The sequence below is a fragment of the Camellia sinensis genome, chromosome 5 (genome assembly GCF_055761805.1).
Source record: "Camellia sinensis isolate YWXY chromosome 5, ASM5576180v1, whole genome shotgun sequence".
Classification (NCBI taxonomy): Eukaryota; Viridiplantae; Streptophyta; class Magnoliopsida; order Ericales; family Theaceae; genus Camellia; species Camellia sinensis.
Genome location: NC_138965.1, coordinates 109,867,675 through 109,889,705, shown reverse-complemented (window position 1 = coordinate 109,889,705; position 22,031 = coordinate 109,867,675). Strand labels below are relative to the sequence as shown.

Genomic DNA, 22,031 nt, shown 5'->3' with positions numbered 1-22,031 from the left:
TTGAAGTTTCCATAATTTTTCATATGACGGGTTTCCATATGCCTGTGCATGGCTTCGCCATATGAATTCAACAGAACAAGGTGGCTAATAGAATTACACAACTTGTGGACAAAAGAAGTAATCACATATTAAAATTCAATCATAGTAATACGAACAGATAGTATCAGCCTAATCATGCAACTCACCCATTTGGTTTTTTCAAGCTTGAAAGAAGATACTCTAACTCCAATGGAAGCGGGATGTTTTTGGCCTTGAATGGTGATTCTACCAGTTTGCAAAAGCTATTGATATCATCAACATAAGATTTTTTAAAATTAATAACCACCACATTAGCAAATTTTGCCCTCCCATCAATGACATAAATGTTTTCTCCGCATATTCTGCCATGTGCATGCTTTAGTACACTATGAAAGTAATTTATCCCCTTCAAAGTATCCCTACAATATCGAAAACAAAGAGGAAATTAATAAACATATTGCAAAAGCAATAATAGAGATAAACAAAGAGAGATGCACTCACAATAAAAGGGCCCTAAAAGAAGGTGTCAAATGATTGTCGAGGTTGATGAGAAGATTGTGTTGCGTCAAATCTTCAGAGTTTTGGTCCACGAGTTGAGAAAATAGTATTATTTGATCATCCCCTACATGGGCCTTCCCCAATATTCTAAGCAAATGGGAGCTTTTGTGCTCCGATGCAAACTTACACCATTAATGAACATTATCATTATTTGGAAGAAGATGACAAAACGTTAACATATCACAGTTCATGGTTGCGTCGTATGAATTGGTGTTGTTGACAATACATATTTTACCGTTAGAAATGAATGAACTGACAGATGCAATGGTCGTTGGCAAATCAGTATTCAAGTCTTCAGAAAGCATATTTGTAATTCGAGTTAGTTGTCTCTATGAAAAAACATAACAGCAAAATTTGTACTAAAGAACCATCAACAAGTTCTTCCCAACTATGTAATCTAACACAAACCCATAGGGATTACAATACAAACTCAAATTAAACTAAATTACATGTTTAAAAAAATTAAATCAAAATGCTATGCAACACCAAAAAATTTACTACCCTGATTATTGAGGAACATAAAGCATTAAGCTTTTTACATACGAGTCCCAAAAATTTGTCTACAAAAACATGTAATAAAATATGGGATTTTTTCCCCCATAGAATTACATACTACTAGACATGGCATTAAGAGTTAGTTATTTAACCCTATTGACTTCATGAAATGATGTGTAGGGAAGCAGCCAAAGTTATGCTACTTGGGTTTTGAATATTCTTCTCATTCATGTTAGAAGATGCTGGAAATATAAGCAATTTTTTTTGTTTCTTTGTGTTTTGTTTTAATGGAAGTGTGATGTGTTTTAAGATTACAATCTATCAGCTATGTCTAACTCATTTGGCTTGTGCAAAGCATCTTTGCAATTCGCCATGGCGTAATAAAAATATATTGATACAGGCAAGTAGAATTAAAAGAATCGTGAAAAGAATAAGCAGTCAACATTTTCTACATTATTCAAAAACAAAAAATGTTACCTCTATTGAAAACATTCCTTACTTACATTTAACAAATATCAACATATTGGATTTGACACTTGATCCTAGAAAGACAATAATATATATTCAGTCTTAAAAAGAAGAAATATATTATATTTTGCAGAGAGGAGTGAGAAGTATTCCCTGATTAAAAGCCAATGCTCTAAAAGCTGTGCAAAAGATATTAGCAATTTAGCAGTCTATTTCATATTCTTACCAGTTGATTTTTCACTTTGAGTAATTGCATTCTTTAGCTGCTTCTTCACTGCCAAAAGTTTGTCATAATCTTCGCGTAGTCTTTCATGGTCTGCTTTGACATTTGCCAATTCACTTTGATCGTTAAGATGCTTGATCACCATCATAGCTACTTCTTTCTCGGCTCCTTGTTTCGTTGAATTTTCCTTTCCATAAAACTTCTTTTTCTTGTCAACACTAGCTATGAAAGCAGGTTTATGATTACGTCCAATGTTCTCAATTGAGTGAATTGCTAGCTTAAGATTAAACTTCTCAAGAATTTCTTTGAGAATGGCTTTGAACAAAATATTTACTATAGTATAACGTCGACTCTCCATAATGTCGCTGCAAAAACATATAGTCAAACCTTTTATTTTTATTAAAAAAAAACAAGTAGGGGGAATATTATGCAACATTGGAAGGCAAACAAACTATGAATTTCAAAGTTTAAGAATTTGATATCCTTAAAAACTGTATAATTATTAAGAATAATCCCATAGAAGTTTCACATGAAATTAAATGAAAATGAAAAAAATATCTAAATGTAATAGCAAATGGCTAACGAGGATGAAGCAAATGTCGCAATCACATATGCTTGTTATAGTTTGTCTTACTTTTAACCATTATGGTCCAATATTCTAAAAATTCATGTAAAAGAAGTAGATGCAAAATTTACTATATATCAAGGTTATATCTAAGTAATATACTATATATCAAGATATAATTATTTGTGACGTATTCAAAACATCTTTGGGCCTTAATTTTTTTTTCTTTCAAATTTTCCATATTGACGAGTCTCTGTCATCCTACCTGTGTCCCTTGTCCGTATCTATGCTTTTCAAAGCAGCAAACAGTTGTGCATTTTGTGTGGTGTTAGGCTAGGCATTCTTTCAAAGTTGAAAGAAAAAAAAAATGCAAAGAATGTCAGCTCGTGCTCAACAGACTCAATGGAAAGGCAAAGCTAGTGAACAACTTCATTATTGATGCAGAGTATAAGAAGTTCAAGAAAGGCTAAATTCAAAGAAGTAATAATATTTGGACATTGGCATGATTTCATAGAGAAATTGATAGGAATTTTATATAATTATGTTTCTAGTATTATTAGAGTATTATTTTATGATTATTTTTATGTTTTGTAAGATTTTTAGGTGAAGGGTATATTGGTAATTTCATTATTGTTGTCATGAATTGTAGGGATCACCCATGGGTCATCTTGTGAGTCAAGTTATTTAATTGGGTTTTATTTATATTTCTTATTTAGCCTTCAATTAGTTTTAGAAGTCAGATATATTATAATAGTTTCATTTTTTTCTGGTTATAGTTGATTTAGGAAGTCCCCTAATTCTATACAAAGCCATGTAATGCTTATAATTTAATAGAGTTGACATTTTATAAAAAGCTAAGAGCTTTGAAGTTTCTTCATGGGTTGTGTGATGCAATCAAACCTAGGTGTGATGCTGAAGGGATTTTAGGAGTGATTCCTAGATTTATTTTCTTCTCTTCTTCCTGCGTCTTTTTTGTTTTAGTTTACTATTCATGAGTTACTGTTCACATCCTTATAACAGCCCCTAAACAGTGCTAAAATCACATCTTTTCATGCTTAAACTCTTACCTATATATTACCTTAAACAAACCCTATTTGTCCCCTATATTCTGATTGCAATTGCAGCCACCATAAAATCCAATTAAAATCAGCCCCAAAAGCCTAAATTTGCTGCTGTCCCTATTCGTCATGCATTAGTTTGGTATCAGAGCGACAGATCCTATTGTTTTGTGGAAGTTCAAAAACATGTCTACGCATCTTAGAAGATCTCTTAGTAAGGGAATATTTTCTGAAAACCAAAGAGATCAAATTCTTTTTAAAATTGTGGAGCAGTTAGATAGTTTTCAAGTTTGGCTTAATTCTTTGGAAAGACGAGCAGCCCAACAGAAGGTCATAAACAGTCAAATTATAATTGGAAAAAATAATCTTATTGATGATTCAAAAGCACCCCAAGGAGCTCCAATTGTTACTCGAGAAGAGGATGAGGTCCAAATAGAAGACTCGGATGTCACACAAGCTGCAAGGAGTAAAGAATTAATGCATCCTGCCGCTGTTCCAGAACTTATTATGCCTTTAAAGGTCATGATATTGCAACCCGAGATCTCCGATGTAGTGCCTACAAAGTCACCTACTGCATTTGTTCCAATCATAATCAAAGAAGTAGCCAATGGTGAATCAAAAGATGACCTTGTGCTAGGAAAAGAGGCTAAAAATAGAAGGATCGAAGTTGAGAATATCGAAGAAAGCCTTATGAAAATTGATTTGGATGAATTCAAATTTGATTTCTATGCCAATTGACTTTGTTAGTCCATAAAAATTTAGTGATATGATTGACAAGATCAATCTCTCATTATTTTTTTTAGTAATCTCGAACAAAGAAAAGGCGGCGCCAACTTGAACATTTTAATGTAACGCCATGGATGCAATTTCAAAGCTTGTGAATTCTTATACTCCAGCACTTCAAAACTCAAGGTTGAGTTTTTTCCAACCAAGGGAGAATGATGCAAAGTATAAGAAGTTCAAGGAAGGCTAAATTCAAAGAAGCAATGATATTTGGACATTGGCATGATTTCATAGAGAAACTGATAGGAATTTTATATAATTATGTTTATAGTATTATTAGAGTATTATTTTATGATTATTTTTATGTTTTGTAAGATTTTTAGGTCAAGGGTATTTTGGTAATTTCATTATTGTTGTCATGGACTGTAGGGTCGCCCATGGCTCGTCTTGTGGGTCAAGTTATTTAATTGGGTTTTCTTTATGTTTCTTATTTAGTCTTAAATTAGTTTTAGAAGTCAAAGATATTATAATAGTTTTCTTTTTTGGTTATAGTTGATTTAGGAAGTCCCTTAATTCTATATAAAATCATGTAATGCTTATAATTCAATAGAGTTAATATTTTATAAAAAGCTGAGAGCTTTAAAGCTTCTTTATGGGTTGCGTGATGCCTAAGGGATTGTAGGAGTGATTCTTAAATCTATTTTCTTCTTTTTCTTTCTTTTTTTCCTTAAATTTCAGCACTTTCACAACTGCAGAACAGTCCTTACAACGCTGTCCCTATTCGTCTTGCATCAATTACTCATGCTTCATTTCACCAAATCATGATTAAATTACCAAAAACCATGAGGAATTACAAGTTACAAATCTGTTGAGTGAAAAAATAAGTAGTCTTTCAAATATATTTTGTTACTATTGTACCCTGCTATAGCTATGTCTTAGTTTATTATATATATATATATAGATTTTGACAAATTATCATATCATATTTGTACCCTGTATTCCATATTTGTGCTTCCTTGATGTTTAAGATAAACTTCGGTTTTACTGAAAGTAACAATCCAAAATAGGTTATCCAGCACTCTCACGGTGAACACACTGGCTTTCACTATTTCACACAGCTGATACATCCTTGTCAAGACCTCAAAAACTGTCTCCATTTCTAAAAAAATGGAAAACAGGGTTTCTTCCTCAATTTCCTTGTGGGTTTTGCATCTATAGGCAACAAGAGCCAAATGGTAGGCAAACAGTAGGATAGATTATGACTCTGTAATATCATCTAATCAATAGAGATCCGATATTCCCTCAATGAGCTTCTATTTTCTCTTTCAACCGTGAAATTACAAAAAAAAAAAAAAAATTCCCCCCTTGCAAATCATATCTTCCCATCTCTACATTTTCTGAAAAAATAAAAATATAAAACTAAAACAAAACTAATTGACAAAGATTTGTTTGTGTATCCCTCCTATATCAACATGATTATACATGTTCATATGCCTCAAAGGTAGTCCATGTTATTTACCAAAATGTACCAACAGGGTTGCTTACATCTTCAAGATGTGCATAAAGTAACAGAGTGAGATAACAAATTCAGAGTATAACATAAAATTATGGGAAGTGGGTGATTATAACCACAATGGTGAGCATCCCGCATCAATATTACAAAGGTCTTGGCATATAAAAAGCGTCAATTAGATCAACGAAGTAGTACCATGTCAATGATACTTCCAATTACATTGTCCGAAAGATTCATACCAGATTCAAACAAGTGTAGCCACAACCTATTGCTTTATCTATACATAGTAAAATTAGTAATAAAAAATTCCAAATACAAAACTGAAGATTGTACAGTACAAGTAGGTAATAAAATTGCTAGCAAGTAAATAATATTAACCTAAAGACAACCAAAGTTTGCAACATTCAATGAAAGTAAAGGCAAAATTCAGAGGCAGCAACCTAAAGGAAGAGAAGGGAGGGAAAATCCTTGGGTATATAAAGCCAAAAACCTGAATCTGTGTCTAATATCCTTTTGAGCACAAATTCGCACATTAAAATATATACATGGACATTTTGGTATATAAAGTTGCAGAGGTTAAGACCCTATTCTGCATCAATAATGGCTTAACAAGTGCCATTAGTCCACCATTTGGTTGATATTCAGTTCAAGCACACTCAAATATCATAGAAAAACCATAAATGGCATACTAAACAAAATCAGAAGATAACCAACTAATTTAAAAAAAATATACTAGTAGACAATGTTATAGCCTTAAACATCAAGTGCACTTTTGTACAATGAAAGGGATGCCCCTTATGTTTTATTATTTTATTTCTGTGTAGGTGTTTTCATCTCTCGTTGGACAATTCCAAACTCTTTGCTCAACTAAAAGATATCAAAATTCTACAAATGTGATGAAAACTTGAAGGTCAACAAGCAAACACAACAATATGTCTTCTTTGGAACTTAAATCTATTGATATTGTGAAGCTATCTTAAATTGTGGTTTTGACATAATCAGAATCAACCTAATTATGTTTTGTTTTGTATTTTTTGTATGAGCATTATCACTAGTTGTGAAATGAAAAAGCATAAGTTACGTTTCAAATGCAAATTTAGCTTATAAGATTTTAGACTGATTATAATTTGAAATCTGAATATTCTTGTCTCAAAGCAGCTTTGATTGGGCTTTGGCTCATCCGTCTTCATTATATATGAAGGTGATGATGATAGTATAAAGGTTTCATGTTTGAAGCTAAGTATATATGTGAATAGACATGGAAGTTTGTATGCCTAATTGTTCGATAAAAGACTTGAAGTTTGAAAGCCTTGTCACATTCAATTTTAGAAAGCACAACTTGTCATCCTCTTTGCAAATCTTGTACTCCTTTTGTGTTTCCTATAAAGATATAATAAAGAATGTTCAATTTCATTTACTTTAGCTATCCTAAACAATTTTACCCCAAATTTGTTAGGGGTTTGTTTATTTAGGCCTTTGGTATTATATGACTACTGACCAGGCATTGCTATGACCTCAACTTACATACAGAGCTCAAGATCAATAGAAAAGACATTAGCTATTGCAAATTTGAAGGCAAAAAAAGAAAAATAGAGATTTTAGCCGGATAGTGAACAACTAATTGAAAGTTTCTCAGCAATCTAGCTTATGATCAATCACAGAAAATGTGAAAATTGATTAATACCTTGAATGCTTAAAGTTTTTTCCGAAAACAAAGTCAGATCTTTAAAACCTACAAAATAGTCAACAAAATTTATAAATTCAAACACAAACATATAAACATTAGCTTCAAATACGATTGGAATATATATCACCTTTGAATCTAGGTCTGTCACAAAGTAATCAGCTCCGACAAGATTGACAACCCTAAGATCGAAAATCTGTGAGAGTTACGGCAAACCAAATGAGATTAAAGCCCTAACGTTAGGAAGGATAGACAAAGTTCAAAATGCAATTGACCAAATGAGAGAGAGAGAGAGAGAGAGAGAGAGAGGGGGGGGCGGAGAGATGGCGACGAGGTGTAAAGTCCGACTAGTGAAGAGAGTGAGAGGACAAACCCTAATGGAAAACTTAATTCAGAAAAAAATTGGAAAATTATCAAAATTATCAAATTTATATATCTAGCTACTTCTACATAATAAAGAATGATTTCGAAGCTTCTAGACTTTCGAATAAGGAGGATCTAACCCTAGAGGCGCCATCTCTCAAGTCGAAATTGATTTCTGTTTAAATGAGTGCTTCTGGTCCTGCTTCTTAATAAGTGCTTTTCCGTCTTTGCCCATTTACTATTTAATAGACAGCAAGCAAGTATAGCAGGAAAGAGAAAACTATGGAGTCCATAGAAGCTTACATCAGAACTGCTGATAGCTGGATACCAAGAGAGAAAAAAGATCCTCCTTAGAGTCCATTTTGCACTGCATAAGTCAACACCCATGGAACTTGTATATTTTAGTCTCTCACTGGAACCCTCTCTCTCCCTCAATATTTCCATCTTCTCTCTATAATCACCCAACCAGCTTTGCTGTCTTATGTCTTTTGCAATCACCATCATCATCACCACAGCTCCAGCAACTACCACGGTTGCACATGCTCTAAGCACTGTCTGGGAATCCATCTGCAGAAGAGAAGAGCTCAACTCTATTGCCATGAACCAGGAGTTCCCAATGTCTAGAGTTTTCTCATTCCCTCAATTTGTGTCTTTATGCTTCCCGTTATGGTTCTTTTTTTATGCAATCATTGGTTCTGATGATTCTTTAATTAATGTTTTTGGGGCAGGCATGGATGATGGCGTTGTGATTGTCCTTTTTGTTGGTTGTTTTTTGCCTTAGAAAAAGTTTGCTGCACGTTGTGTGCATGTGCCATTGGCTTGGAAAAAACAAAAAGTTGTATTTAAAAAGGTTGTATACTATGATCCGTTGATTATTGTTTTGGGACATGATAATTGTTATCTGAATATCCTTTTTTGTTGGGTTTCTGCCCAACAAAAAGATTCCTACACAATGTTCCAAGGCAGAGAAAAAGAAGGGATACTGCCTTAGGAAAAAGGAAAAAGGGGTATCGAAAAGTCCAAAAGGCTGTACCTTCATAAACTATTGGAGTGCTTACGTGTAAGTCTTAATAAGTGGATTTATTGTCTAATGGGTCTTATGAGAAAAATTTGTTATAAAAAAGTCACTAATTGTAAGTTTTAGCGATAATTTATAAAAATTATGACAAAAAAAAGTCACTACTTGTCAATTTTTAGCGACATATATAAAAAATTGTCATAAAAAAATTTTTTTTAACGACAATTTTATTAAGACTTATTTTCAATTTTCAATAGGACTTGATGGGAATTAAGTCCAAATATTAGGATCTATTGGTAGTTTACTCTATTCGTCCTTGGATGATGCTTCTCTGTCTGAAAAACAAGAAACAACAGTGGATTATAAAGTTGTCATAATTTAAGAGCGGCTCAATTATTTTTGAGATCTTAAGTCAAATTTTAAAAGGTCTTTTGATATTTAAATATGGAAAATGCTGAAGATTGCCTTTAGGATTGTCATTAGTGTTGGAAAAGTGTGTAAAATTGTATTAGGATATGTAAAAAATATATTGAGATTGTAAATATTTTGACATTTTGTGGCAGTTACTGACAAGTTCTTTTAAATATTAATTTAAATAATTATTATTTAATTTTTTAATTTTTTAATTTTTTAATGTTTCAAATCTAGACCGTTGAGCAGATAAAAAAGAAGACCAGATGAAAAGTTATGAGTTTAACTATTTAGTGGATTGAAATCGAATTGTGATGTTATATGTATGTTATGAATATATTTGACATTACATGTAGAGAAAAAAATTATAAATTCAATACGAGTATTTTATTCTTTGTAGAAGTTTGCAAATGTGTAGAATTGTGGAATATACTATCTTTGTTGACGTGTAGAACAAAAATGATAAAACTTAGTTATGGTCATTTGAATTTGAAGTAGTGCTGGTGAGATTCCAAAAGGTTGCACATTCAGTACCCACTTCCCACATCGAATTAGCACATTCTACTCTATGAGGCATCCAATCACACGTTTAAACATACACCCTAAATTCTAATCCCACATGGTTGCTTGTGGAAGTCTTAGAGCTTCTTCTCATTTTATTGAGATGTGATAGCTCTAGTGTAAAGTCCTAATTAATTGGAACCGAGTGTCACGGTTTACAATTAAACCACAAATTTTATTAGTTTTTACAATGTAGCCCGGTTTTTCAGTGCAAAGGCTTTTGGTGACTTATTCATACCGGAAACTCAACAAGTTTATTTTGAAACATTTTGTTTTTTATAATGCAAAATTATTAATTAAGTTTTTATAAATAATTTTTTTAAATATATTTTTTCATGGATAATACTTTTTAATTTGTTTACTAATTAAGTGTGTATGATTCTAATCAATTTTAGAGAGATGAAATGTAGATTTTATTGAAAAATATTAAGCTTCTAACACACTTGAATATTTTAGAGGTCAAATTAAAAATGTATATATATATCATTTTTTTCTAGAACACTCAATTGCATGAGAATTTTAATTATTTGACCCCCAACAAAAACAAATATTAAAAAAAAAGAAGAAGAAGAAGAAGAAGAAGAAGAAGAAGAAGAAGACATGAGGCTTCATTTTAATTATGATTTGAACCTGTGAGGCATAGCCAAACTTTATTTTTTGGGAGAAATAACAATTTTTTTGAGCTTTGCCCATTATTATGAGAAGAAATCATATATATTATCAAGGGTCTTAAAAACGTGGGGTCTTTTCAAATATGAGACCTTTGGTGGTTATTTAACTCGCCTAATGGACATGTCACTCTTAGAGATAGCCAAATGCACTACAAGGACAGCTTGAGATGCTCTAAAAGGGAGTGTGTAATAGAGAAGTGAGGGGTGTGAAATGTAAAAATACCAATGAGCGAGGATTGGGGCTCAAGAACGCAGTTAACCTTGAGCAAGGGTCTTGGGTATTGGTGTTGGGTTTTGTATATTTTTATCTTATGATTATACTATTTATTAGTCATAGTAAATTTACCTATTTCGCCGATGGATGTAGTCATTTTTATTGAAATTGTGATTTTTTATAGGCTTATTTTGGGTCAACTTTGAATTTGAGTGGGACACGTTTTTTAGGGTGGGTCTAAAGTGGTGACGCGTTCTTTGCCGCATAGCAAGTCACACGGTGAAGACGGTTCGTCAAAACCAGTTATGAGTGAATGAGAAGTTGACGTCGTTTTCGAATTCATGGAATGGACAATTAAAGAGTAAAATGTAGGTTTCCTTGAAATGGTTGTCCCACATTAAAATTTTAAGAGAGCTTGTATGTGTTTATAAGTTCTAGGTGGACAAACTTAGGTTGGGCCCCAAAAGGCACCCCAAGTTTGTAGAAGAGAGGAGTTATGGATAAAGTGAGCCTTGTGTCATGGCCTTGGTTGTTTCCAAGTTATCCGTGTGGCACTTAGACAATCTCAAACTTCACTTGATGATGCTAAGTCAGCCTTATTCACAAATTTAGAAGAAAGGCAACTAAGAGAAACACAAGAGACTTGATGATGCTAAGTCACTTGATGATGCTAAGTCAGCCTTACTCACAAATATAGAAGAAAGGCAACTAAGAGGAACACAAGAGAGTTTGAGAGAATTCCTTGTAAACTCTTAGAAAGAAAGGCAACTAAGAGGAACACGAGAGTTTGAGAGAATGCCTTGTAAACTCTTGGATGGATTGGAGCAAATGAGCTCCTCTCCTATTTATAGGTTCCCTAGGAGCATTCTAGAACTCTTAAGAAAATGTCATGTAGAAGCTTCCCATGGAAGTCTTCTTTACAAGCTACAAGAATGTTCTAGAATGCATTCTAGAACTATTTATACAAATATCTAATTATATATACAAGTGTATAGGTTCTTGAATTCCCTAGGTTCTTTTAGAATTCTCCATAGTTTGTTAGGGAGTTCTAGATTCTTTCATTAGCCTCTCTTTCTTGCATGCTCCATTCTAGATATTTTGGAGAATTCCGTAGGGGTGTGACACTTAGCTGAAATCACCACACATGCGCGCGTGCCGCCAGGCCGAGCCAGGTATGGGTTGTGGGTTGGGTCCTTACATTAATTTTTTGGACAAAATTTGTTTGAATTTTTTCCAAAAAATTCTTGGGGGAATTTTTTTTTTTTTTTGAATGAAATTAATTTAAATTTTGCGCCAAATTTGAATTCAAACTTCCTGTCCAAACAATGTCTCTTCCAATTCCATTTTCCAGCAGGTTTAAACTGTTTTTAACAGATTTAAAATTGCCCAACAGTTATGGATAGATTCAAACTGGTTTTCCAGTAGATCTGTTCAAAGTTTGAATCATACCTGTTCGGTTTGGAAACCTAGTTGTTTGGCCCTTCCAAAGGGTCACCAGTTTGCCTATAAATACAAGTTAATTCTAGCAGATTTCAAAGATCTAGAAAATTAATTCTCTTCCCGTTTTTGCTCTCTGTTTGCATTGTTCTTCATGCTAGGCTTTTAGAGAAATTACTGAGAGGATAGAACACAGGTTTTAGTTTGTCGTACAGATTGTTTGGAGTGCTACTACAATCTATGTAGATCATTGTATCTTAGGAGATAGATGCCATCTATCCGTAAGCACCGAAGCGAGGCGAATCTGTCTTAAGGACAAAGTGTCACACACTCGACTTGATCAATTTTGTACTTATTTGTTTCGGTAAATAAATTATGTAAGTAATTTTATTTTTTATTTGTTTGATTTGGTTTCGAGTTATTTATTTTATACAGAAGATTGTTCCAACAATCTTAAAACAGATTCGAATTATTCTGTTTAAACAAAAAATTTCCTTTGTTTCCTTTTCTTCATTTCTTCTTCTTATAGAAATTATTTTCCGTGATTATACAAAATAATATTCTGATTAGAAAATACAAATAGTAGTAATATACTATTTATTTTTCTTTGACAACTAGTAGTAATATACTAGTTATGATTAACAATTTCAGAATATTTATTTGTGAAGTTTGTCAGAAATTAATTTTGATTTTCAAAAATAATTTTTAAGTTTTTATTAATTAAAATTTTGTTTTCAATATTTTAATTTTTTAAGTGTTACAGAAATATTTTTCTGTGTAGAATTAATTTGATTAAATAAAATTTATTTTCAAATTAGTTGGAAATAAAAGTTACAATTCTTATTTCTTTTATTTTTACAAAATCAAAATTCTGTGTTTGTGGTTTAATTTTCTATGTGGTATAAAATTTTAATTATAATTTAGTTTTATAAATTCTATTTCATGGCTACTGAAACTATCGCTCAAACTAGTACTAGTATGGTGACTGCAATTGCTCCAACCCCTTCTTCTGTTGTGACTGTACGATAAAAAGTCAGAGAAGTTCTTAGGAACTGATTTAAAAAGATGGCAGCATAAAATGTTGTTCTATTTTACTACTCTCAACATGGCACGTTTTCTCCGTAAGAATGCTTCTACTCTAAACGAGGATGAAACCGACCGACAAGTAGTTGATGCGGCCGATGCCTGGAAACATGCTGATTTCCTTTACTGGAACTATATCTTGAATGGACTTTATAACACATTGTACAACGTCTATAACCCTATCAAGACGGCAAAGGAACTTTGGGAGTCTTTGGAGAAAAAATACAAAACAGAAGATGATGGCTCGAAGAAATTCGTAGTAGGCAAATTTTCGGACTTTGTGATGGTTGATTCTAAGATTGTGATTAGTCAAGTTCAAGATCTCTAACTTGTTCTACATGACATTCATGCAGAAGACATGTCTCTCAGTGAATCCTTCAAAGTTGTTGCCTTGATTGAAAAATTACTACAAGGCTGAAAGAAATTCAAGAACTGCCTCAAATACAAGCGCAAAGAAATGACTTTGGAGGAATTGATTGTGCGTTTGAGGATTGAGGAGGACAACCGCAATTCTAAGAAGCGGGCTGGTAAGCATCCAATAGAGTCTAAGGCAAATGTAGTGGCACATGCTCCAAAAGCAAAAAAATAGAAGTATTCTAGAGAAAGTTTCGCACAAGGTTCTAAAGGAGGGAAAACTAAGAAGTACAAGTTTAATGGCAAATGTTACATTTGTGACAAAGACGGACATCAGGCTAAAGATTGTTGTAGCAAGCGCAAAGGCAAAGGCAAAGGAAGATCAAGCAAGAAGCCTGTTCAAGCCAATATGACCGAAGTGGACAAAATTTTCAATAGTGTAGATGACATAAATTTTCTCCAGTTGTTTCTGAGGCAAACCTTGTCGGAAATCCTAAAGAATGGTGGATAGATACTGGTGCTACTCGCCACATCTATGTCGACAAAAAGATATTTACATCTTATTTTGTGGTGGACAATAGCGAACAACTTTTCATGGGCAACTCCTCGACTTCTAAAGTTGAAGGACAAGGAAAGATTATTCTAAAGATGACATCTAGAAAGGAATTCATTCTCAACAATGTGCTGTATGTACCGGACATTCGCAAGAATCTAGTCTCTGGATCTCTATTGAGTAAAAATGAGTTTAGGCTAGTTTTTGAAAGTGACAAATTTGTACTTACCAAAAATAGCATGCATGTAAGAAAATGTTATATGTCTGATGTCCTTTTCAAAATAAATGTAATAAATGTTGTACCTCTTGTTATTAATAAAAATACATTTTCTTCTTACTTGCTTGAATCTTCAAATTTGTGGTATGGTAGACAAAGACATGTTAATTATAGATCTTTGCATAGATTAATTAATATGGAATATTTACCTAAATTTGACATTGATTTAAATTATATATGTGAAATTTGTGTTAAGGCAAAATTAACTAAAACTCCTTTTCATTCAATTGAAAGAAGTTTGGAATTACTTGAATGAATTCATAGTGACATTTGTGATTTTTAATCAATTCAAGCTAGAGGTAAAAAATGTTTTATCACTTTCATAGATATACTAGATATAGTTATGTTTATTTAATTCGAACCAAGGATGAAGCTTTGAAAACTTTAATTCAATATAAGAATGAAGTTGAAAATCAATTTGGTACGAAAATTAAAAAACTAAGAAGTGATAGAGGTGGTGAATATGAATCACCTTAAAGAATATGAAATAATTTATCAAACTACCGCTCCTTACTTACCTTAGCAAAATGGAATTGCTGAAAGGAAAATAGAACTTTAAAAGAAATGATGAATGTCATGTTAATAAGTTCTGGATTGCCTCAGAACTTGTGGGGGAAAGTAATACGTTCTGTTAATTATATTTTTAATAAAGTACCCCGAAATAAAGTGAATCAAACACCTTATGAAATGTGGTATCGGAGAGTACCATCCTACAAATACATAAAAGTGTGGGGGTGTTTGGTTTAAGTGGCTATTCCTAGTCCTAAAAAGTCTAAAATAGATCTTAAAATTGTTGATTGTATATTCATTGGTTATGACATGAATAGTAGTGTATATCGGTTTTTGATTCATAAGTCAGAACATTCCGAAATGTATATAAATATTATTATTGAATCTCGGAATGTATCTTTCTTTTAACATGTGTTTCCTAAGAAAACTGGACAAGAGACTAGTACTAATAAAAGATTTTATGATGCTATTACTAGTCATGATCACGAACAAGATCAAGAACAAGAACAAGAGCAAGAGATAGATCAAATAAGGACGAGGAACCTAGGTGTAGTAAACGTATTAGAACCTCAAAATCTTTGGTCCAGATTTTTTAACATTTTTGTTAAAAAATGAGTCTTTAACTTTTAAAGAAGTTATGTCCAGTCATGAGGCTCCTTTATGGAAAAAAGCTGTAAATAGTGAAGTTGAATCTATCTTGCAAAATCACACTTGGAAATTGGTGGATTTGCCACCAGGTTGTAAGCCTCTTGGGTATAAGTGGATTTTCAAAAGAAAAATGAAAACAAATGGATCAATTGACAAATACAAGGCAAGACCTGTGATTAAAAGATATAGACAAAAAGAAAGTCTTGATTACTTTGACACATATTTACCAGTTACTAGAATAGCATCCATTAGAATGCTAAGGCTAATGGCCATTGCATCTTTGAACAATCTAGAAATTCTTCAAATGGATGTGAAAACCACTTTCTTAAATGGTGAGTTAGATGAAGAAATTTACATGGAACAACCAGAAGGATTTTCTGTTCCAAGAAAAGAAAAAAAAAGTGTGTAAATTGGTTAAATCATTATATAGTTTAAAACAAGCACCAAAGTAATGGCATGAGAAATTTGACAAGGCAATGATGTCAAATTGATTTAAAATTAATGAATATGACAAATGTGTTTATATTAAAAACACAGACAAAGGTTATGTAATAGTATGTCTGTATACGGATGGTATACTTATCATATGTAGTAATAATGACATGATTAGAGTTACCAAGGAAATGTTGAATAAACATTGACATGAAAGACAAGGGGATTGTTGATGTAATTCTTGATATGAAAATTACTAAAACATCAGAAGGATATGCTTTGTTACAATTACATTACATTGAGAAAATACTTGACAAATTTAGCAAAGATGATGATCATCTTGCTAGAACACTTGTGGATATTAATTTGTTTCTTTCTAAAAATGTACAGGAAATTATTTCTCATTTAGAGTACGCCCAAATTATTTGAAGCTTAATGTACTTGACGAACTGCACTCGTTCAGATATAACTTATGCAGTAAGTAAATTAAGTAGATATACAAGTAATCCAGGAGTAGAACACTGGAAAGCTGTTATAAGGGTTATAAGATATCTCCGATTTACTCATAATATTGGGATAAATTATACTAGATATCCAACAGTTCTTGAAGGATACTGTGATGCAAACTGAATATCGGATACTAGAGACTCAAAATCCACTAGTGGGTATGCCTTTACTCTTGGTGGGGCAACTGTATCTTGGAAATCTTCCAAACAAATTTGCATTGCTAGGTCTACTATGGAATCAGAATTTATAGCTTTAGATAAAGTTAGAGAAAAAGCAGAATGGCTTCGTCACTTCCTTGAAGATATTCCAATGTGGCCAAAACAGGTGCCTGCTATATGCATACATTGTGATAGTCAATCAACAATTGGCAGAGCACGAGTCATATGTATAACGGTAAGTCACGACACATTCGTCGTTGACTAACACCGTAAGACAACTACTCTCTAATGGAATTATTTCCATTGAATATGTGAAGTCTAAAAACAACATAATGGATCCACTTGAGATTTCATCAAGTGGAATGAGACTTAAGCCTATTAAGTAAGAGTTAACACAACGGCAACCCAACCCAGTTGAATGGAGATCCTAAGATCTAGGTTCAAAGAGACAACCGAATTATGTATGACTCATAAGGATCACTGGGGAGTCAAACTCCATTTCTATGATGAAATAGTAATGTCTACAACGTTTTAGGTTAAGTAATACTCTTAATGATTCTTATATCTAGGAATACCTAATGGAGTATGGCAGGATACTCTTCATAAGAATCATCTATATGAGTGTGAACTGGGTTGGTTCTATGAGATTTGTGAAGGGCTACAATTCTCTAGAGCACTCATGAAAGACCAGATTGTTCAGGGCCAAAAAGAATACAATAGTAAGAACTATATTGTGTTTGATAATATATTGTATGAGTTCTATTGTCTTGGTTTACACAAATAGCTGAATAGTTCAAGACATTATGTTCACTGGTTAGGTAATAAATCTGATAGTTTCTTACAAGGGAAGGTTCAAAGCCAAAAGCTACCTATCTATTGTAGAATATTTTCAATTTCTGTATTCTCTGTAATTAGATCATGTTGTTGCATTTTCTCTCTGTCAAATTCCATTCATGTGGGAGATTGTTGGAATTGTGGTTTTTTATAGGCTTATTTTGGGCTAAATTTGAGTGGGTCTGACACGTCTTTTAGGGTGGGTCCAAAAAGCTGACGTGTTCTTCGTCGCATGGCAAGTCTCAGTGAAGACGGTTCCTCAAAACCATTTATGAGTGAATACGAAGTTGATGTCGTTTTCGGGTTCATGGAATGGACAATTAAAGAGTAAAATATGGGTTTCCTTGAAATGGTTGTCCCACATTGAAATTTTAAGAGAGTTTGTATGTGTTTATAAGCTCTAGGTGGACAAAATTGGGTTAGGCTCCAAGGGGCACCCCAAGTTTGTAGAAGGGAGGAGTTATGAACAAAGTTAGCATTGGCTCAAACCACCATACACACGCGTGTCGTCACCGTCGGGCCGGTTCGGGTGCGGGTTGTGAGTTGGGTCCTTACATTAATTTTTTGGACAAAATTTGTTTGAATTTTTTCCAAAAAATTCTTGAGGGAAAATTATTTTTTCTGAATGAAATTAATTCAAATTTTGCGCCAAATTTGAATTTAAATTTCATGCCAAATTTGAATTCAAATTTCCTATCTAAACAATGCCTCTTTTGGTTCCATTTTCCAGCAGGTTCAAACTATTTTTTAATATATTTAAAATTGCCCAGCAATTATGGACAGATTCAAATTGGTTTTCTAGCAGATCTGTTCAAAGTTTGAATTATACCTGTTCAGTTTGAAAACCTACCTGTTCGGCCCTTCTAAAGGGTCACCAATTTGCCTGTAAATACAAGTTAATTCCAGCAGATTTCAAAGATCCAGAAAATTAATTCTATTCCTGTTTTTGCTCTCTGTTTGCATTGTTCTCCATACTAGGTTTTTAGAGAAATTTCTGAGAGTATAGAACATAGGTTCTAGTTTATCGCACAGATTGTTTGGAGTGCTACTACAATCTATGTAGATCATTGTATCCTGAGAGATAGACGCCATTTATCCATAAGCACCGAAGCGGGGTGAATCTGTCTTAAGGACAAAGTGTCATACACTCGACTTGATCAATTTTGTACTTATTTGTTTCGATAAATAAATTCTGTAAGTAATATATTTTTTATTTGTTTGATTTGGTTTCGAGTTGTTTATTTTACACAGGAGATTGTTCTAACAATTTTTGCCGAACTATGTTAAATACGATATGTTTTTCCATTATGTGTGTGTAAATTTATTTTGAGCATGCTTCTGCTGTCATATGAGAGTCTTGGAGAGAACTTTATGTAAATCCTTGAGGAATCTTTGAGAACTTTTTGGTCTTGTTTGGGAAGTTGGTTATTTTAGTAGGCTATTTTAACTTTTAATTATTTTAGTAAGCTAAAATTTTTGTGTTTGGAAAGATAGTTGAATTTTTTTTGTAGTTGGATGCGACATTTGTGAGAGAAAAAGTAAAATGATTATAGATTTAATGTGACATTTTGTCTTATTAATTATTTTAGCATACTTTGAATTTTTTTTATTTTTTTGTGGATTTTAGCTATAAAAAAAAAAATCCAACTTGCCAAACAGGGCCTTTGTCAAAAAGTCCTTCCAGGTATGAGAGTCTCTATTAATAAGCTCAAAAGATGAGGTGCTAATTTTGAAAACCTCATTCAATTAGTATTGTAATTGATTTCAATTTCTAAATTGGAGAAATTTGTGTATCAATTTTTACAGATAAATTGAATTTGAATTTAAATAATTTCTAATTTTTTAAGAAATTTTGACAAGTATCCTTGCGGAACTCACAAGTTTGGATTGGACCAATTGTTTGATTCAATTATCAAAATAGATTCACATGTTTCTCTTGGGTATGACCCATGTTTTGAAAGTTTCTTTTGGGTACAACCCATATTTTGAAATAAGTTAAGTCCAATGATTTTGATGATACCCACATCTTTTTGGAGACTTTGACTATCTTCATTTTGATTAATTAAAAAATTTTAATTTGTGTTGATCAATCAAACAGTGTTAAATTATGTAAAAATTTAACTATCTACAAGAAGTATATCGTATAGTGGAATAGGGGTGAACCAAGGTTATTCACCATGTGGATGTGCCAGCACTGAAAGCATCCTCAAGTGGCAGAGTGTGGTCACCCAAGTGAAAGGGTGCCAAGTAGGAGTGGATAAACACCGAGCCAAGCCAGGTTCTAGCTGTGACTACACTGTGGCCATGTTTGTTTGGGTGGACATGAGCTTGGGATTGGACTAATAGTCCAAAAAAATTATTAATCCGATGTTTGGTTAAACAATTGAAGTACGGACTAATTATTTTAAACTTGACTATTAGTTAAGATAGGATACATAATCCAACGGATTCGTAGTCCTAGGACTATTAGTCATGGGAATGCTAATCTAGTCTACCCAAACAAACATGGCCTATATGGTAAGGGCACATGTGTTATCCCAATCCAATTAGGCCCAACATCGTGTTTAATTTAACCATCCAAAGCCTGACGGATTAATGACCTAAATTAACATGAATTTAGTATCATGAATTGGCCTTTCTAATAAAATGACTATTTGGTAGAGAACAATTTTAGAACCTGAGAAGCAATTCATGGGGTCATGAAGGGCTCAATCTTAAAGTTATTCCATTTGCACACCATACGTTTGTGTCATTTAATTGGTCTGATATCAATATTGAATAGTATATTCATTTGTAAGTTGATATATGAATAACTTATTTTTGTTCAAAAAGTGATATCAAAATGACAAAATGATAGACATAAGTTGGTTTGCAAATAGAACAATCCATTTCTTGGCTATCAAAGATATTTATCAATTCAAAGACCACAAAATTCCACTCGAGCATGGAATTAGACGCCACCCATATGTGAAGTCCATAAATTAATAATATTGTGTTTAAATTATGAATTTGGATGAAAATTTAAAAAGAGAAGAAAAAAGGTGAGATAAATATGAATAAAATATAATCAAGACATTTGGCTTAGAGGTGGGTGTAACACTCTGTGGTTTGTGGCGTGGTGTAAGGTCTTGAGATCAACTCCTATCTGTCTCTGTCTCTGTCTCTATTTGCATATCTACTGCCATGGCATCTCCATTGTAGATCCACCTAAAACTTTCATTTCATTGCGTGAAGATGAAGAGAATAACCTCTCTCTCTCTCTCTGAAGTAGAGGGGGCTCCCTCTCCTAGCAGCGAGTTCCCCCCAACTCCCCATCTCCATTGACCCGCTTTCCCCAGCGATCCACAAGGACCTGCGATTTTGTGCCAAACTAAAAACAACAAATCAAAAACAACGGGCTTCTCCCATTTTCTAGTAGATAGGTTTGGTCATTCATTGCACCGTGGTATTTTATGGGTCATTATGCATTCAGGATTTTCACCTCTAGTGGATTGGATATTTTTCAAATTCTTTGCATTGCCAATTGTTGTGTGGGTTGTTGCAAAATTGAAATCTGTGTACAAATTATTGGAGTTGCTAATTGTTGTTGTTATTGTTTTAAATCTGTTTGTTGGGTAAAATCAAAATTGAAGAATACCCAATTACAACAATCTGTTCATTTTGAATATGTTTGGCAATTGATCTTACATTACAAAGCTAGCTTTATGAGCATAATTGCAGATTTTGCCTGTAAAACTAGGTACGGGCAAAATAGAAAAAGATCGTTTGTAGCGGTGCTGGCGAAGGAAGAGGAGTTTGGTGGGGGAGGGAAGAGGAGTTTGGTGGGGGAGGGAAGAGGAGGCACTGGTGGTGGTGGTGGGAGCGGAGCGTTGATGGTAGCAAGGTCGATTGTGATATGGTGTATGTATATGATTAGATGGTAAATTGACAAAATTATCCTTCTCCGTCAGTGCTTTGAATCGGAGGTGAACGGATGATTTGAATTGAAATCAATTCATAAGTGTATGGTTTAAATTGAAAAATTAAGGTAATGATGGTAGAGGTGAAAAGGTGATCCAAAATGAGCTGGTGCAAGACATCTTTTGAAAAGGTATATGTAATAACCCACATTCATGTCTTAGTCATGTTCATGTACATTTGCATGATTTTGTCTTGTTAAGCTTGCATTTGTAGACTTGGACTTGTTTTGCCTAGGTAAAGGTTCTTGTCTTGTCTTGATGCTATCATATTTTCCCTAAGTGTTGTATGCATGCTTTGTTCCTTCCTTGCTATGTTAAGCCTAGGTCATGTTAAGCCTAGGTCATGTTAAGCCTAGGTCATGTCAAGCCTAGGTCATGTTAAGCCTAGGTCATGCCAAGCCTAGGTCATGCCAAGCCTAGGTCATGCCAAGCCTAGGTCATGCGAAGCCTAGGTCATGTTAAGCCTAGGTCATGCCAAGCCTAGGTCATGCTAAGCCTAGGTCATGCCAAGCCTAGGTCATGTTAAGCCTAGGTCATGCCAAGCCGAGGTCATGTTAAGCCTAGGTCACACCTTTGAACCTCTTACACCTTGGACCATCTTGGAACCCCTTTGGTTGACCTCCACCGTCACCTAGGCATATTGGCCGAGATGTTATCACCTAGGCGTCCGAGATCCTTAATCCTTGCATCTAGTGACCTTGTTCTGGGACTGGAATGACCTAGACCGAGGTGTGGC

The 22,031-nt window shown here is 33.5% G+C and overlaps 3 protein-coding genes across 10 annotated transcripts in view; 2 read left to right on the top strand and 1 right to left on the bottom strand.

The window, feature by feature from the left end:
- LOC114263517 (uncharacterized) overlaps positions 1-8,444 on the top strand; it is a 34,908-nt gene extending 26,464 nt beyond the window's left edge. For 5 of the 6 annotated variants that reach the window (XM_082869523.1, XM_028204078.2, XM_028204079.2 and 2 more), the window contains one exon: positions 6,446-6,710. In XM_082869523.1, coding sequence (XP_082725649.1) covers positions 6,446-6,518 — 73 coding nt within the window. In that variant the 3' untranslated portion in view covers positions 6,519-6,710. Of the gene's footprint in view, positions 1-6,445; positions 6,711-8,396 lie in introns of those variants that run through there. The other variant, XM_028204077.2, reaches the window with a different exon arrangement.
- LOC114263522 (uncharacterized) overlaps positions 1-14,307 on the top strand; it is a 153,418-nt gene extending 139,111 nt beyond the window's left edge. Inside the window, exon 6 of the mRNA XM_082869529.1 lies at positions 13,417-14,307. The gene's annotated coding sequence lies outside the window, so the exon portion shown is untranslated. The remainder of the gene's footprint in view (positions 1-13,416) is intronic.
- Positions 1,552-8,398, bottom strand: LOC114263519 (uncharacterized). 3 transcript variants are annotated; one of them, XM_028204086.2, is made up of 4 exons: positions 7,972-8,398; positions 7,436-7,501; positions 7,306-7,353; positions 1,552-2,127 (listed from the first exon to the last, which is right to left on the bottom strand). In XM_028204086.2, exons 1-3 carry the CDS (start codon positions 8,266-8,268, stop codon positions 7,339-7,341), a joined length of 378 nt encoding a protein of 125 aa, XP_028059887.2. In that variant the 5' UTR covers positions 8,269-8,398; the 3' UTR covers positions 1,552-2,127; positions 7,306-7,338. The 3 variants fall into 3 exon arrangements, with proteins under 3 accessions (XP_028059887.2, XP_028059884.2, XP_082725651.1); XM_028204083.2 differs by lacking the exon at positions 7,306-7,353 and having other exon boundaries at positions 1,918-2,127; positions 7,972-8,390; XM_082869525.1 differs by having other exon boundaries at positions 1,961-2,127; positions 7,306-7,501; positions 7,972-8,390.
- Positions 14,308-22,031: the final 7,724 nt, after the last annotated feature.